The sequence below is a fragment of the Cervus canadensis genome, chromosome 2 (genome assembly GCF_019320065.1).
Source record: "Cervus canadensis isolate Bull #8, Minnesota chromosome 2, ASM1932006v1, whole genome shotgun sequence".
Taxonomy (NCBI): domain Eukaryota; kingdom Metazoa; phylum Chordata; class Mammalia; order Artiodactyla; family Cervidae; genus Cervus; species Cervus canadensis.
Genome location: NC_057387.1, coordinates 104,252,906 through 104,270,565, shown reverse-complemented (window position 1 = coordinate 104,270,565; position 17,660 = coordinate 104,252,906). Strand labels below are relative to the sequence as shown.

Below are 17,660 nucleotides of genomic sequence, written 5' to 3'. Positions count from 1 at the left end.
CCATAAAGTACTGCCACTTAGGATTAACATTCCACAGGCCATTAAAAGAGTCAGTGAGTCAAATAAAAAGCACTGATAGAACTAATTGTCCAAGGTGAGGTTTCCTATTAAGATGTGCAGTCTAGGCTTATTAGTAATAGTGTGATGTAGTGATTTTGTTGCTTTACCACATTAATTCAGGGGAGAGATTATTGGCAATAAAAGTGATATATTCAGACAAAATTGTAGGATGTCTTGGATTTGCTTCTAAATAATCCTGGGGAGGTGAGAAAAGTAAAACAGAATTGGCCTTGAGTTCATAATTATTGAAACTAGATGACAGACATGTCAGAGGTCATTACACTGGCCTCTTTGTTTTTAATTTTTAAAAATTTTCTACAAATAATATTCTTCAGAATGATTACATCAGAGTAGGGTTTGGTTTTGTGCTCATTGCCCCTTTTCTTACAGTGCTGAAGGAAGTCATGTTTCAGGACAGAGCAATGGACGAGATCCACAAGCTCTTGCCAAGGCTGTACAGATTCACCAAGATACCTTACGCACGATGTACTTTGCTTAAAAAGTCTAGGAATATTCTCTGAGAGGAAGAACTGGAAAATGAATCGACATACAACTTACGTTTCCAGTGGAGTCAGCTGGGTGAGGATGCCTCCAGCCACACAGAAACCAACACTGTGTGGGGGCCAGGGTCTGATCTTTATGTTGATACAGGAAGATTGTTTACTTCATCAAGGAACACAGCACCATTATGCAATATGAAACCAGCCAACTGCTTTTTTGTGCGGTCTCCTGTAGGAAGTATCGCGGTTGTTTTGTTTTCACTTTCTTGTAGTCTAACCCTTTTAATGCCTTTACCTCAAGTTGCTTGGCAGCACAACTCTTTGCAAAAAAAAAAGTAAAGAAAAAGTAAATGATTTTTTTTTTAAACTACACCTATATGAATAATCAAAGTGATTGTTCACAATGATGTGTGCAAAAAAATTAATGTGCATTCATGTATTCTTGTAAAAGTTATCTGTATATTTTACATATATACATGCATACTGCATATGCATATATATCTGGATCTACACTGATAGTAGATATATATGTATCTCTGTATATATTTTATAGTTCATTCCATCGGGGAACCGTCTTTCCCTTTTATTATTCTCCCACCGCGACTTTCATTTTTCTCTCTACCTCCCTTGCCTTTATCACCTACATTTTTTTTCCCTGATGCTACCAGTGACATTCAAATATTCATGTATCTGGTTCATTTGAATATGAAGCATGGCAAACTAGATTTTTATTTTGCACACCCTACTCCTATCTCTTGTCTCATACACAATTTTGAGTCCTCAACTCTTGGTATTGCTTTCCTAAGAAACACAATTATTTTATATATACATATATATATAAAATATGGTTTTGTGAGAGTGAATATCTGCCCCCTGCAGCCCTCAACTTACATTTGCCATTTGTGCAATGTGTACATAAGCAGTAGCACCGAAACTATTCTTTTTTTTTAGTGAATTTGTTAAAGCTGCTATTTAAAAAAAAAAAAAAAAAACTTGTCAAAAGTTGTAACTCTCTCTATAAGTGATGCTACTATTCTAAAGTCTTCTGTTTCTGTGTGTTATACATGGAACTCCCTTAAAGCTTTTATAAAGGGTAAATGTTTTACATGATTGGAATCGTGTAGGGTTGAGGTCTCTGAAATTGTGTAGAGAGAAGGGGTTGTTGAGGTTTCTGTTAATTTTTTTGCTAGTTTACTTGCTGCCTCTCATACCTTAATGTGATTTTCATATATATATTTTTATATATATGTGTTGTATATATAAACATATATGTATGTGTTTTGAAGTATAGCTTCCTTTTCTTTTATATTTATTAGAATAGTGCTTTAATAATTATAGAATTGTATTGGCAACATCTTTTATAGAAATATAATCATGTTTATTTTAAGACCTGACAATTTGTTTTGCTCTCCTTTAGTGCAATAAGCAGTTTTAAAAGAAAGCTGTGTCTGTTTTACATCTTTACCACAAATTGTGGGAGAAACAGGCACCTCCATAATTTTAAAAGGGCAAAGTAATATAGCCTTAATTTCAGAAGGAAAGTTTTATAATTTTCAAGTTTAAAGCATGTCTTATAAAAATCATTATGAAAATGAAGGAAGTTAAATTTCCTAAATGAGTCTTGACCTTGAATATTAGAAATAAAGTTGAAGAACTTTGATTTAATTAATGACAATGACTAGCTTAAGATATAGAAGACATGTAAATTTTTGAAGATAGCTCGTGTTTATTGAAGAATCATACTGGTGAGGTGCCAGTTTTCATTTACTAAAATGAGTCAGGAAAATATAAAATGATATTTTTAAAACTTTATTTGCTAATTCATCACTAGTGTAACTTTCCTTTTAAAATTAGGGAGATGGTGACAAAGGAAGTTAGGACTTTGATCATTTGAAATGAGTTAAATCACTGAAATGTTGAAAAACTTTTTTGCAGAACTTTTGTTTTATTAACTTCACTTTAAGATATTAAAAAATACTATAAAGCTGTCAAAACCGAGTTTATCAGTAACCTTGGATTCAAGGGAGCTTTGCACTTTGTAACTCATGAAAATTGCATTTAAATTTTTTTTTTTGCACTGGTTCAGAGTGTAGATATTACAGATTGTTTCCAGTGGGCATTGTTGTTAACCTTTCAGAATTCCATCTGCACATGAAAACAAATGGATTAGCTCTTTAGTTTCTCTCTTACCTATTATCCACATAATGCCAATTTACTGTATTTTGAGCCTAAAATCTGAGCCCATGTCCTCCAACAGGTATGAAATCTTTTGTCCCCCTGCCAGAAAACTAAGAAAGTACTGTATTTTGTATGTTTATTATATTGAAGTTGCTGAGATGCAATTTACAACACTGTTTCAAAGCTCTTTACATAAGGTAATGTTTGTGTAGTATATACATTTTTCTCCCAACTGTCTCTCCTCCTCCAAAAAATGTCTATAAAGGTTGTATTTTTTTTTTCATTGAAATTTCACTGAATATAATCCAGAACATAGACAGGAGAAGGAAATAGCATATCTTAGATGGTAAAAACCTGATGGCGTATGTTTGCTCAGTATGAGTAAAACATCTTCCTTTATCAGTGGGAGTTTCACAGAGTCATGTGGGAGACTTTAGGGCCTAGGGAAGAACTGTAGATAATTTTCCCCTGTTTACCTGCTTTAACTAATTTCAGTCACCTAATCTCACATGTGCTAAAGTAAAGCCCACAATTTAAATCTATTTAGAAGGACTTTTACAGAGGAAAAAAAATTTTTTTAACATAAAGCTTTACCTTTGAAATGAGTTCTTTATAGGGTGCTCTTAGAGTTTCAACATTGCTAGTTTAAAGTTGGTTAACTTGAAAGAATATGTATAGTATATTTCTATTTTGCTTACTAACAAATTGGTGTATCAAACTTAATTATAAGAAACTTTGTGCTTAGAATTTTAAGATAAAAGACTAAATGGCACATATTTTTTGAAATTTGTTTTAATTGTTATTGTACTTCTGGTGTAGAATCACTGATCTTTTTTATTTAAAAAAAGAAGAAGAAAAAGGTTGTTTCGAGTTTAAATGGTCATGAAACTCAACAGTGACCTTTCTATTCCTGCCCTTGCTCACTAAGTATACAGTGAATGCTAAATTTCTCTCTGCTGTTTTCTGTGATATATGAGTGACTTTAAAATGTCAGTCCCAGCAACTGGTGTTAATAGATCTTCATGTGAAGAAGAATTGGGAGCTTAATGTATATTCTGGATGGCAAATATGTAAAGTGCAGATACATGTTTTATATTACAGTATCAAGTTAATGGCATTGAGGACCATGCATTTATAATACTGTAGCTGCTATATTTATTTAATGAAGTAGAGTCTGACAGTTACTGCACTAAACAGTAAGGAGATGAGCAGGATTCAAGGCTAGTGTTAAACTTTTTTTTTTCCTAAATAAGATTTAAGAACATGAAATATCAAGATAACAAAGGGTGCTGCCAATTTAGGTTCAATTTAATGTCAGGATACTCTTTCTTTGTTTTAGAAATGTGGATTTTTACTTTAGGAGTTTTGGAAAAGGGTACCTCAGCCTCCTTAGTACTGGTTTTTGGCTTATTTTCACAGACGTACAGATGCCCTTTATTTTTTTCTTAATATTTACCTTTTAACACATTTCTCAAAAAAAGTATTTGTCTATGAAAATCTTCCTGGTTATAACCTATTAATTTATTTATCTTCCTTGAAGAGAGTCTAGGTGGGATTCTAGTAGGAGTATACTGGGTGTTTTAGAAGGCTCTTGATAAAGATTCATCTCTTCCTTCTAGCATGGAGACTCCTAGCCTTCTAAACACCTATACTAGTTTTCCAAACTATAATAGGTTCTCTAATGACCCACCACTGCCTAAAGTTTACTTATATATTCTTTAATGGATTTTAGTGTGACAGACCTCATGACAGACTTAGTCATGACAGACTTAAGCTATGTCTAGGAAAATAAAAGCTGCGTTGCCGTTCCTTAGAAATGATTGGCAGAGGATCTCAATGTTTAAGGAAAAGGTGAACACTCAGAATGCCAGTAATAAATCTGAAGGATCTATTTCTGATGAATTATAGACTAGGAATTAGAGACTTACCCAAGAAACTTTGTGGGTGTTTGATTCAGAGGCCAACATGAATTTACCATAGGTAGTGATTTTTATGAAATTTCATGAAGCTAGCCACTTGGATTCAGCTAGAATATTTTGTAGTCTTGCTATTAAAACTTGATAGTGATGTTTTTCCAAGAGGCTTAACTGATAGGTCTGCGAAAATTTTATTCAGTATCATTAAACCTGGTTTAAATATTTATTTTAACTCATCCTCTTAGCTGTTTTCCTATTGAATACTTTTTAAAGACAAGTTGCCGCTAACAGTAACTCGCTACTTAAATTATCTTTTATGAGCTATCGGTCAAGCTGTAAAAAGACGCCATTGGACTGGTATCTTTATTTTGGCTTTTTTAATCCTTTTCATTCTTTTTGAGAATTCATGGATATCTTAAAGCTTCAGTAATAATACTTGGGAGACTTTATACCAAGTGAGACCTTTGTGAGTGGCAGTATAACTCTGACTCTAGAGTCTGTTTGTATTTTCCTTTTCTTCTCTCATTTGGTCACATAATGCACTTTGTGATTCTATAGGAGGCAAAAAACAAGCAAAGAATAATGTGTAAAATCAATACATAGATGGGAAAGTGAGAATTTTCTCCAAAAAAAATATTAAAAAAAATTACTACTTATACTGAGAACATTTTTGATCAGTGGCAATACTAGAAATGATACTGTGATTAGTGAAACCTAAGCTGACTCACAAGAAGAAAAATTCAGTCTCTCTCTCTCTCTCTCTCTATATATATATATATATGTATATATATATATAGCCTCAAAGGGGAAAATATTTTTTACTTTTTCCTGCTTTTAAAAGTGGTACATTTCAGTTTATAGTTTTCCATGTTGATCAAAATAATTTCTTTTAACTTAGATACAGTGGTCAGAGCTTGTGCTAATATTGTCTACTACTAGTTGAATTTTATTTTTCTTTACCCATCAAAGATAGTGCTCTATATTTTTACACTGTTGTAAGAATATTTTGCTCTTGAAGTATGGAAACTAAAGATTAATTTGAATTAATGATAGAAGGTTAATAAATTTCATATGGAGGGTTGAGATTTACCAATGAGAAGCCCTCTTGAAGTATCAGGTAGCCCACAGAATGACAAAATTAAGATGCTATCGAATCATCCATCCAGCCATTGGTCTCCCTTCCTTTTTGAAATCAATATCTGAGGTAACCAAGCTCTAATGTTATATCTATGTTAGGGTATCATTAAAGCAAAGATGTTCTTCAGGGTAGATGCTGAATTAAATTTTTAAATCATTTTTTTAAAGCAAGGCGGTTCTTAGAAAGTGCCTTTTCAGAAGATGGTGCTGTAGACTTTTATTTTTCAAATAGCATGAGGCTAAAAATTTAAAAGATAAATTATTTTAGAACTCCAAGAGTATGACCGTTTCATATAAATAATGTTATTTGTTGTCCTGAATCTGGTCCAAGGGAACCAAATAAAGCTTTTATTCAGTAAAGTATCTAAGTAAATGCTCACCAAATGTATTTTGTAGGTTTAAAAACACAGTTTTTAACAGAATTAACCCTTTCAGTTCTCAGCTGTGTTGAAGGTAATCTATATGGCACATAAAACAGCAAGTTTGCTTAACTTTTTAGCAAGGGTACGAGTATAGTAAACCCCCAAAGTCAGTGGTAATTTGCCAGAAATTATGTCATAGGCTACCTTCTCCCTCTCCAGCATATTGACCCTTTTGTAAATATCTGTTGGTGGCCTTTTCTAATTACTCTTTATTAAAGAAGACTGCATATAAAGATAGAGCCAACTCACCAAGGAAACAGGAAAAGTAAAATGATTATTTCTCTATCTTTAGGGAAATTTTTTCTCTTTCAGGCAGCAAGATATATTCTAAATGTCTCCCTCTTTTTTCCTAGCATAGATGAAAAACGATGACAGTGTGTCTATACGATTGGTTAATTAGAAATAGAACATGTGAAAATTAGGCTTTGGAGGAAGTAAGGAAGGAAGGATAATAGCAGAATTATCCCTACTGGTTGGAAATTTAGTAATCTATCAGAAAGCAATTTTCCCCTGAACTAGAAGTAGTAAACAGCAGTAAATGATCACCTAACCAGTTCTTGCGTGTGAACTTGGTGAGCACTCTTCCAGAAAAGAATAGACTTAAAAAACAGACAAAAGAACACCACACCTCAGTAACCTTGTATGCTGCATTATGTAATAATGATAGTGAAATTATATTGATTGTTTGGAGTGTACTATGTCTGTCTGCAATATACATGCACATTAAACTTTTTCATTTTTTATAATGTCATAATAGCAATTATGGGTTTATTTTTTTAATATTAATTTTTCTATTGTGATGTTTGTATTTATTGACAATTTGTGCGCAACTTTTATATTTTGCTTAGATATTGGTTTTAAGGTATTTTATTTTTATAGATATTTCTAGCTTTTCCTCTTTCTCTGTAATATCAGTGAAGATAAGATGGAATGTTAACATACCAACCAAACTACTAATTCCATAAACTCTAGAGTTTGGATTTTTACCAATAAACCATTAACACTATTTTCTAACTTAGAATATTTAATGTTGTTTATATAGTGGGCATTAAAAAGGACAGTCTTTAGACAGATTTCTAAATGTGGAGGGGAAGTGGGACTTTCCTTATAAGTTAGATTTCCTTTCCTTAAGTAGCAAACTAACAGACTGGATTGATTTCACCTGATCTGCAGATTAGGGCCAGCTTGTTACACTTGTTTTTCTAACTTCAGCTACAGTTGAAACTGCTTAAATGGTTACATCATTCAGCATTAGGATTATGATACCATTTTTTCAGACCTGGAAAACAAATAGCAAATGATCCAGAAGTCAGTGATTTGAAATGGGGTGTCCCCTCCCCTGCCATAATTACATTATATGGAAAATTTGCTACCCTGATCTTTTTCCTACTGCGCTTTTAAAATTGTTTTGACCCTACCATACTTTTAAAGTTGTTTCTTCTTCATCAAGAAGAAACAGAGTTTAAGTAGCTAAACTTAAGATAAAGACTGATTAATACTGCATTTCAACTAGTTAAACATTTAAGTAATAATTATGAATTTGAACTAATTGGAGGACAGTTAAAAGTATCATTATATAATATTAATTTCAAGTATAATATAGTCACTTTAGTTTCCTAGTGAATCAGTTCAGTTCAGTCACTCAGTTGTGTCCAACTCTTTGTGACCCCATGGATGAAGAGATCAAGATTGTTTTGACATTAACTTTTTATAAAGGTACGTGAAAAAAGTGAATTCTCTTAAACAGGTAAAACATTTCCATTGTATTTTTACACAGTGAATTTTCTTGGTAAGTCATTTTTTTTCTGTAAGAGATTAAAAGATAAACTTGATCCCATCCTCTGAGCTTTAAATTCTAAATTATCAGGGTTTAATGTATGACATTTTGCCATACTATATTCTTTCACTGAGAGGGGTAAACGAGAAAGTTTCAAGTAATTATAATCAGAAAAATGTTATTTTTATATTATGTGAAACAACAATTTTAAATGAATCAGCATGTGATTTCATATAGATGTTAGTTATATCCCTTTCCCCCCACATTTTTGCCAGTTTCAGTGGGTTTTTAAATATTCATAATACACTAAGCTACTTCCTTTACCCTGATATCAAGTAGTAATTGAAGGTTGGTATTCTGATTATAGGAATTTGTTGATACTAAAAACTAAATATGTTTTGAGCAATCAGATATCTTTTTGTTGCAAGTATATGCTCCCCTCTTAAGGATATTTATTGTGGTCATAATGTTAATATAATGGTTTTATTCATTATGCTTCAACACTGCCCCAGGTTGGCAGGTATATAATTCTTGTAGGCCAATATTTTTAAGGCAGCTTTGAGTAGAAGTCCTCCTTTGTTTTCTTTTTTTCCTTCCAAAAGCTCTTAGGAACCTGACATATAGAGCTTATTTCGCTCTTTATGGTAGGCTCCATAAATCAGGGTACCTAGCATCAGTGCTGAATTACCATGCTGAAGTACTGGGTGACGTGTTCAAGCTCACAGTCACCTCTTAGAGCTGTCATGAATAGTCTTATGTGACTAGGAAACAGATAGGAATATTGGTCATTAGAACTTTGCTTTTTTGTGTGATGTTTTATTTCTAAAAATTGATTATATGCAAATCTACAATGTTATGTTTTAAGTTTAAGAGGCTGTGCCAGAGACTAGAGAGGGAGATTACTCTGGTATTTAATGCCTAAAACTTTCCAGCTTTATTCACTTCATGGCTTTAGTTGGAAGGACACACAAAATCCTTTAATTTGGCCTTTTATTTTTAGAACCAAAGAAGGAAGAACTTTTCTACAAAAAATGTTGCAGGTGTGATAGGAGATCTTTGTGAAGAAATGGACTAGTGGGTTTGTAAGAGTATGTAGCAAGGGGGGATATGAGGAAAAGGAAAAGGTTTCTTTGCTGGAATCCTTTTGGACAGAAACCTTAAATTGTTTGATACTTGTCTAGTTCTCATAGCCACATTGTAAAAGAGGAACTCTTGTTATTTGAACCTAAGAAAGTGTCTCTGTAAACTAAATGTATTTTATGTTGTTTGTTGTCCCAGATCTAAAGGTACATCTATCTTCATTATAGACGTTGATTCTGAATTGTAATTTTAAAATGAAGTATTTTTCTTAAATAGAGCCACGACACTGCTATCAACAAAGCTTCTCCAGCTTTTCCCTTTATATAGAAAATGCAAAACAGAACCTTCCCAGACAAGATAGTCTTTCCTGTAAAAAATATATTTTTTGATAAAAAATTTGGGGAAAACACTGGTAGGCTGTGATGAAGAGGGAATTTTGCCTAACATAGACAGTCCAGCCAGGTTAATGGGTACAGTTTGATCCCAGGGAGTTTAACAAGAGGAACCTTTGGTAGCAGGTAAACGTTTGGTTTTGGTAGCAACAGGCTTGGATCTCTGGTGGTGATTAACAGCGAATACCTCCCTGTTTCACAGAAAGGGAATGATCTCATACTGTTGATGATGATCCTGCACATGCTGTTTTTCTAATTCAGAAATCAGGTCTAGCAAGCACTAACCAAAATCTAATACTCTATCCCCGTAAGATTCTTAAAAAGTTTTCCAGGAGCTCTCTCATTTCTTAGCCCAGAGTACAACCCTTCTCCTCTTTAAAAAAGAAAGAATAAGGATTTAGAGGCAGTTTATATAGAATTCTACTTTGAGTAAATATCTTTAAAATAATTTGGAAAGCCAGATCACATGCCACAAGTTATGGCTTGATTGGGAGACTCTCTGAATACTATTTTCATGTTTGGGTTCTAAAGTTTTTTCTTTGACATACCATTCTTTGATTTACTTGGGTGCATCATTCTGTTTTGGGATGTTGTCAGTGTTTTATGCCATTTATGAATCGTGCAGTTCTTCTCTCTCCTCCCCCTTACAAACACACACAAACACACACACACTATTCAAAGGGGGAGGGATAAAAGAAAAAAGATAATAAGAATCATTAGAATGTAACTTTAGTTAATAATGATAGAAATCTTAACTTGGTTAAATGAGAATTAAGATTGAAAGTGTTAGTGCTGCAGCTATTCTCTCTATCCATAAAGGTTTTTGCTACCTGTAGAGTGATAATGTGTACAGAATATGTATCTGAAATAGGCTGTTATAGCAAAGTAATAGAGAAAATTATTCTTGAAAGTAACATTTCAGTTTTTTGCAACAGTGATGCCCATATTCTTAAGGAAAATTAATGTAGCTTCTGGTTTTAATGAATCAGACTCTGATTTAAACATCAGGAGATTTGTAACTGATTCTGACATGTCATCTTAAATATATAAAAATTATATTAAATGAATACTTAAGACTATTATGTCCTCTTAATTTGCACATTATTTCAGACCTTAGTTCTGTAGATATATCTCTCACCTATATGCCTCTTAGTGTGTGCAAAGTTCCATATTAAAATTTTTTTAATTCATTTTGTAGTCAAATCTGAACTATAAAGGAGAAAGCAAAATAAATTTCAAATACCAGAACTTTTAGAAGATCACAACTGGAAAAAGATGGTTGAGAACCTGTTGCCTTTGAGGGTAGTGAAAGTGTTCGTCGCTCAGTCGGGTCCGACTCTTTGCACCCCCATGGACTACTGTAGCCCACCAGCCTCCTCTGTCCATGGAATTCTCCAGGTGAGAATACTGGAGTGGGTAACCGTTCCCTTCCCCAGGGAATCTTAAAGGCCTCTGAAACTTGAGCTAAGACTTGGAGTTTAGTCAGCTCTACCACTAATTTGCTCTGTGTCCTTAAGGCAATTCCCTTAATCTCTTCGTGCCTAGGTTCTTGTAAAATGGTATTGATAATACCTGCCCTCACCTCCCTCACAACGTAGTTCTAAGAATAGGATGATGTTTGTGACAGTGCTTGAGTTCTCGAAAAGAAAAGCGATTCAGAGGTTCAAGATGAAAGAATATTGTTGTATGAAGTGTTCATTTCCAGTTTGCCCCTATGAAAGTATCTTTAGTTACCACCCTGGATCATTTTACCAAACAAAGGTAAGAGAAACTGAGGCTTTATCATGGTATGGTGTTCGCCTCCAAACGTATCCTGTTCCCTTTCTCCCCTGCTAGCTGTCGCACAGGTTGAATTTTTCTTTATAATCATTTTTGGGAAAAGCGCAACTCCAAAAACCAGACTCCTTTTAGTGGTGCTATGGCAGCTGTGATTGTATTTTGAGTTAGTTAATGTGATGAAACCATCAGATAATCAAAAATTAACTAACTTTGCCTTTTGCCTTCAGGCATTTTTGCTGTGGATTGGCATCAGAGGCTGTTGTACAAACCAGATAGTTATCCATTTGTTATCCCTTTGTTTCTTGAAGATTTTTTTGTACCTTTTTTTGGAGTAGGGGGTTAGGTTTTAAGAAGGAAAGTGTGCTGCTTTCACTTAACACTTCACAGAGTTGACCTTGCTTTCCAATCACCATGTACCTGTAAAAAATCATATTAAAAGGGTTTTTTCTTCATTTAAATTAAGTTCTAGTATCTGCCGGTGATTTTAGGCAGCCTGTTGGTGTCTGACCCAGTTATCTTTATGGATTGTGGGCAGAACCTTACATTTTTACAGACTTACCTACTTTCCTGGGGGGAAGGGGCTCCTGTTTCTAGGAAAAAAACAAAGGGCATATCACCACAGGTTGTATAAGCAATTCCTTTGCTTGTTTGTTTTGTTAAGAAATAAAGGATGCATTTGAGGTACACAGGGTATGAATGCATTCAACATTTATTTTCTATCTCTAGAGATGCTGATCTCCCCGTCCTGCAGGCAGTTTGAGCTTTTAGCTCATCACTAACATGGGTGATATCTGCCTTAGTTTTATAGGATAATAAAAATCACAAGTACTGAAAAGTTGGGGAGGTTCATGCTTGGAAAATGAACAAAAAAAATCCACCTTGCTGGGTGAGATAGCTGAGAACATTGGATATTTCAGGAATACTTTTCAACAGTTTTTGCTATAATGTGTAGCTTTAATATCTGTCTTCAGTTATAGACCCATGAAAGTATTACTGTATCTTGTGAATAAAGATCATTCTTGTGGACTGTATGGATGCATTCATAGGCTGTGGGAAGCAGTGGTGTGTGTGTGTCCGTGTGTGTGTAAATATTCTATGTTTATAACACTGTGTATTACATAGGTTTATATAGAAAAAAAAATGTGTTTCTTTAATGTTTTGGGGGACTAAAATTGTAATATAACCATTCCAGTGTAATCTGACCAGTCACTCTAGAGAACATTTATACTACACACAGATACACACCCCTAAAGCGTGGCTAACTGCTCCCACTTTAGATAATTGCTGCTTTTTTTAAACCCAAAATAATGGAGGAAGAAATAGCACTCTTTTTAAAGGGGCTTTTCTGAAAAGTAAAATGTAAATATAGGACATGTGGGGAGGGTGGGGCCACCTGCAGAGGTCCTGCAGATGGACAAATAGCCTTTTAAATTTTACTTTTTAACCATCTTAACCGTGTGTGCCTATTTGTACTGCAGATGTGAAATATTTGGGGGGGTTAATATCAGTATGTTTTGAAACTGAATTATTACATAAAATCAGAGTAACCTCTTTCTCCATCCTCCTTTTCCACACTGACTATTCTTGCCAAATATTTCTACCGAAACCAAGTTTCAGCATGGTAAAACGATGGACACTCAAACCTCCTTCTTCATCTTCCCTAATCCTGTCTTACGCCCAGTCCGGCCTTATATTTTTTTGTTGGCTTTTCATAAGTAAGAACAATTTACTGTAGTTTATAGAGACTGCAGAATTTCAAAATGTTTATAAGCCTTCCTTTGTTAATGTTCGGTTACACAGTCACATTAGTTAAAACAGTGGAGTCAGTGGAGTGAGTCTGAGTTCGTAATATGCTGTAAGATAAAATCTTGACTGATATTAAACTTGACGGCTGCATTTTATTAAGAGGAAATTGGATTACGTGGTGGGTGGGAGCTAATCTATGATATATATGTAATCACTGTATAATTAGAAACACCAAATGTTGAGTCCTATCACTGTGTACTTGGGGGCCAGGCTTTGGATATGGTTGTCATTTCAATTCCTTGAAGACTGTATGTCATTAAGACGAGCAGAAGGCAAATAAAGTTTTTAAACAAAAATGCTTTGGGGAGGTATTTAAATTATGTTCCCCCCAAAAATCTTTACTACAAAAAACCTAAGGTTGAGATTGAGACGCTTCAAGCCGCTTTTTAAGCAGTTCAGTCACTTACAATATTTTATGTTAAAGAAATTGTCATAATTCTTTCTGAGCCAAACTGTCACTAAAGTGTCCTGTGACAGAACCACTCCTCTTTTTTCTGCCATTCTGTGTATTGGAAGAGTTCTATGTTGTATTTGTTTTTAATCCTTGATTTTAAAATATTAATGGTTTTAGTGTTGCTTAGCATCAGTTTGAAGTGTAACTTTCACTAATAACTGCAATAAAAAGAAAAGCTTTGCTCCAAACTTTCTGTTGGCGTGTGTTCATCATTACTGCACTTCAGACTTGGGAGTTAGTTGTGAAAGAGTAAAAAGAATTTAGGCTTTAAGGATCATGAAGTCCTGGATTCTAGACAAGTTCTTTGATGCTTCTAAATAATAGTAGGGCTGTTGGGATATTCAATGAGTTAATAGTTGGAAAGTACTTAATAGTGCTGGGCATGCAGTGGAACTCAGGGTTTAAAGAGGTTCTCCCTGGGGACTTTCCCGATGGTCCGGTGGCTAAGACTGTGCTTCCACTGCAAGGGGCACTCAGGTTTGATCCCTGGTCAGGGAAGTTATGCATGTCAAAAAAAAAAAAACAACTCTTATGGGTTTGGGGCTCCATAGGGGGGAAATAAAGTGATGTAAAATACAGTTAAACAACTTTCTCCCCCATCTAAATAAGACATTGGGTCTCTTAGACTGTCCTTCCTTTACTTAAATAACAGACACTGGGTGGGGTGGAAAGAGGAGTAAGCCAGAAGTCAGGCTTGCAAACTGCCAAGCGGTGAAAGAACTCAAGAATAGGTAGGATAAACAGAAACAGAAATGAATTGGAGAAATCTTCACAGGCCCAGAAATGGACACACAGCCCAGGTGTGATACGCAAGACAACACTGGACAAAAATTTTGAAAAACAGCTCTCCACAGTCACAACTGCATGACCTCAGCTATATTACTTCTCATTTCATAATTGAAGTTAATAGACTAAACTCAGAGGTCTCAAGTTGGCCGCCAGTTTCAGTCTGCAAATAATTTTTGTTCGGTGTTGAAAACATTTTTATTGGTTGCTAACATATAAAAGCTGGTGATGGAGAGAGAAGCCTGGTGTGCTGTAGTCTATGGGGCCGCAGAGTCAGACACAACTGAGCGACTGAACTGACTGAATGTTTAAAAAATCAGAAGATCTCACATAAAAATCCCTTCAAACGTTAAGTGATTCATCAGTTTCACTATTGCTTCAGAGCCCCTTCACAGCTGCCACGAGGGGAAGCTCAGGAGTGGCTGACGCCTTTGGATGGAGCGGACTCCACAGCCCCCATCGCTCTTTGCCCAGGCTGCACGGGGCAAATGTTTGACTCAGAAGAACCCTAGCAGGACCTGAGGCCTCCAACCAAGCAGGAATCCCTGTAAGAATGAGCTCCTTACCTAGGAGGAACTAACTCATTACTTTGAAGGATTACAACCTAAATATTAACGATTTGTCGCTTCTTTATCTGTTTACCCTATTTATGTTCTCCAGAACATCAGAGAATTCAGTCTGATGCCATCTTGCTATTATGTATCCTGCACCCCAGGCTTCCCCCACCTCCATGTTCCCAGACTGTGCAACCCTAACAATACCGTTTGTGTTCTTGGAGGATCTTATTACTGATGCTGAAGAGGCACTGGTTATCTTAACTAACATGCTGATGGGCTGAATTTTTTTTAACTATGTGTGTTAGCTGTTAAGTTTGACAAATAGAAGAGAATCACTCTAATGTCAGTCTTGCCCCATAACCACTGATACAAGTTCAGAACACATCAATAACTATACCCAGATTCATACACTTAAATGGGGGAAAATATGTGTCACAGTGATGCTAAGGCATGCTCTGATAAGTCAGGCTGTAGTAAACATAGTGAGAAAGTGAAAGTGTAGTCACGCAGTTGTGTCCAACTCTTTGCGACCTCATGGACTGTAGCCCTCCAGACTCCTCTGTCCATGGAATTCTCCAGGCAAGAATACTGGAGTGGGCAGCCGTTCCCTTCTCCAGGGGATCTTCCTGGCCCAGGGTTTGAACCCGAGTCTCCTGCCTTGCAGGCAGATGCAGATTCTTTATCATCCGAGCCACCAGAGAAGCCTGGTAGCATACACAGTTGTACCAGAAAATCATGATGGTTATCTCGGCAGACAGTAATCAACCAATTGCTCTGATTGATTAATAAGACATGCTGAACTGAACGCAGAACAAGTCACCAATTCTATTACAATCCAGCTGTTTGAAACTTTCTTCAGAGAAAAGAGTGCTCAGAGCACTACAGTAAGACATACAGAAGTGAGGTGGTCGTCTAAGGAAAATTCCAAGGTGGTTTTTCATTTTTGGAAGGGGGCAGTACATCTTGAACTCTTAAGTTCTCATAGTTTCCATGTTTCAGTCCTTTGCTCGTTTGACAAATTCTTTGGCTGCTGAGACTTGCACAGCTTGCAGCTGCTTTAAGGAAATTAATTAGGTTAACCTGTCAGTGCCAAGAGAGGACAGGATCATTTTTACAATGTTTAATAAAATGTTTCTATCATAAAGGACTGGAATCTTTAGTTTTTATCTGTTGAAAAAAAGATGGCTATTTTCCTACTTTGTCACTTTTGTTACTTCTATGATTTCTACAATCTATAAAGATCTTTGCAATGCCTTTATAGAGCAGCACTTTTCTTATACTATTCTCCATTAAAATATTTTCCTTTAAGAAAAATGCTTAGTTCACTTATTTAAAAAGAAAAGCAGACATATTCATGGCTTATGAATTATGAAACTTTATATGATTGATTCTCAGCTGAAACAAATTATTAGTAGACTTTTTTGCTAACTGACCTCAGAAACAGCCCAGTTCAAAGGTACTTGCAACTGCTAACTGTACAGTATTACTCTTTACTGCAGCATAAAGTACTCTTTACTGGTAGATGGAATTTGCACATTATGTTGCAAAAACTAAAAACCAAAAACATCGGAATAGTGTTGATGCTTTACCAAACAGGATTTCAGTCATAACCGTCATTTGGATGGTTTTCATTTGTAATTTTTTTTTTGGCTGTGCTGGGTCTGTGTTGCTGCATAGGCTTTTCTCTAGCTGCATTGCAAGAGCTTCTCATTGAGGAGGCTTCTCGTATTGTGGCACACAGGCTCCAGGGTGTGTGGGCTTCAGTAGTTGTAGCATATAGGTTCAGTAGTTGTGGTTCCCTGGCTCTAGAGAACAGGGACTTAATTGCTCTGTGGCATGTGGGCTCTTCCCAGACCAGGGATCAAAATCATGTCTCCTGCATTGGCAGGTGGATTCTTCACCACTGAGCCACCAGGGAAGCCCCACTTTATACAAATGTAAAATTAAGGTTGCCGAACCATTTTATTAGTTTAACTTTTCTAATTTATTTTTGTCCTCTTACAAAGATTTTAGGTTATAAAAATTTGCCATTTGTGGTATTCCCTTGAATAGTATTTTTTACTGTATTGGAAGATGTGTTTTAAATCTTTAATTAAAAAGTATCACTAGTATCTATGTTAAGACCCTTTAAAGGAGCGACAGCGCGACTCTCTGGTGGCCGAGTGTCCTCTGTGGTGCCTGAGGGGGACAGGCTCTGCTCCTCCAAACACCAGTGGTCAGACCCAGGCATATCTCAGTGTTTCTCCAGGACTGACCACCTCTAGGATGGTGTGTGGGATGCAGGCTGTTCACCCAACACGCAGCCACCATTCTGGATTCAAGGTTGCAACTCTCCACTGGACTGGTGAGAGGGTTGTCAGTGTTTTGCCCCAGGCCTACCTCCAGCAGCATATTTGAGTCCTTGCTCTGGGATGGGTGGCTGCACCCTCCCTCTTCACAGTCACTGGGGCCTTGGACAAGTTGTGACTATGTTCTAGCGGAGGCATCACAGGAAGCTGCCACAGCAGGCTTTGGGGCCCTCAACTTTCACATTTGCAGGACTTTGTCATTTCAACCATCATGGTGTGGGCATCTATAAAGTCATGGCTATGCTATGGAACCCCTGACCTTTTAGACTTAATACCTTGAGAACTGATTGTACACCTCCTTGCCTCTGCTCTGTCATGCTCTTCAATTCAACAATAAGAAGGCAATAACAGATAAAAGTCCATTGGTGAGACAAATCTCTTCTCTGAATCACCTGATTTTTTTTTCAACCTGGTTATTTTGTAACTTTTAAAAATGTATTATTTATTTATTGGCAGCACTGGGTCTTT

At 35.8% G+C, this 17,660-nt stretch overlaps 1 protein-coding gene and 1 pseudogene across 5 annotated transcripts in view; both read left to right on the top strand.

Moving 5' to 3' along the window:
- Positions 1-13,689, top strand: part of AGO3 (argonaute RISC catalytic component 3) — a 128,205-nt gene extending 114,516 nt beyond the window's left edge. For all 5 annotated transcript variants that reach the window (XM_043461923.1, XM_043461925.1, XM_043461926.1 and 2 more), the window contains one exon: positions 451-13,689. In XM_043461923.1, the coding sequence (XP_043317858.1) occupies positions 451-559 (109 nt within the window). In that variant the 3' untranslated portion in view covers positions 560-13,689. The remainder of the gene's footprint in view (positions 1-450) is intronic.
- On the top strand, positions 12,871-17,450 carry LOC122429284 (annotated as a pseudogene).
- Positions 17,451-17,660: the final 210 nt, after the last annotated feature.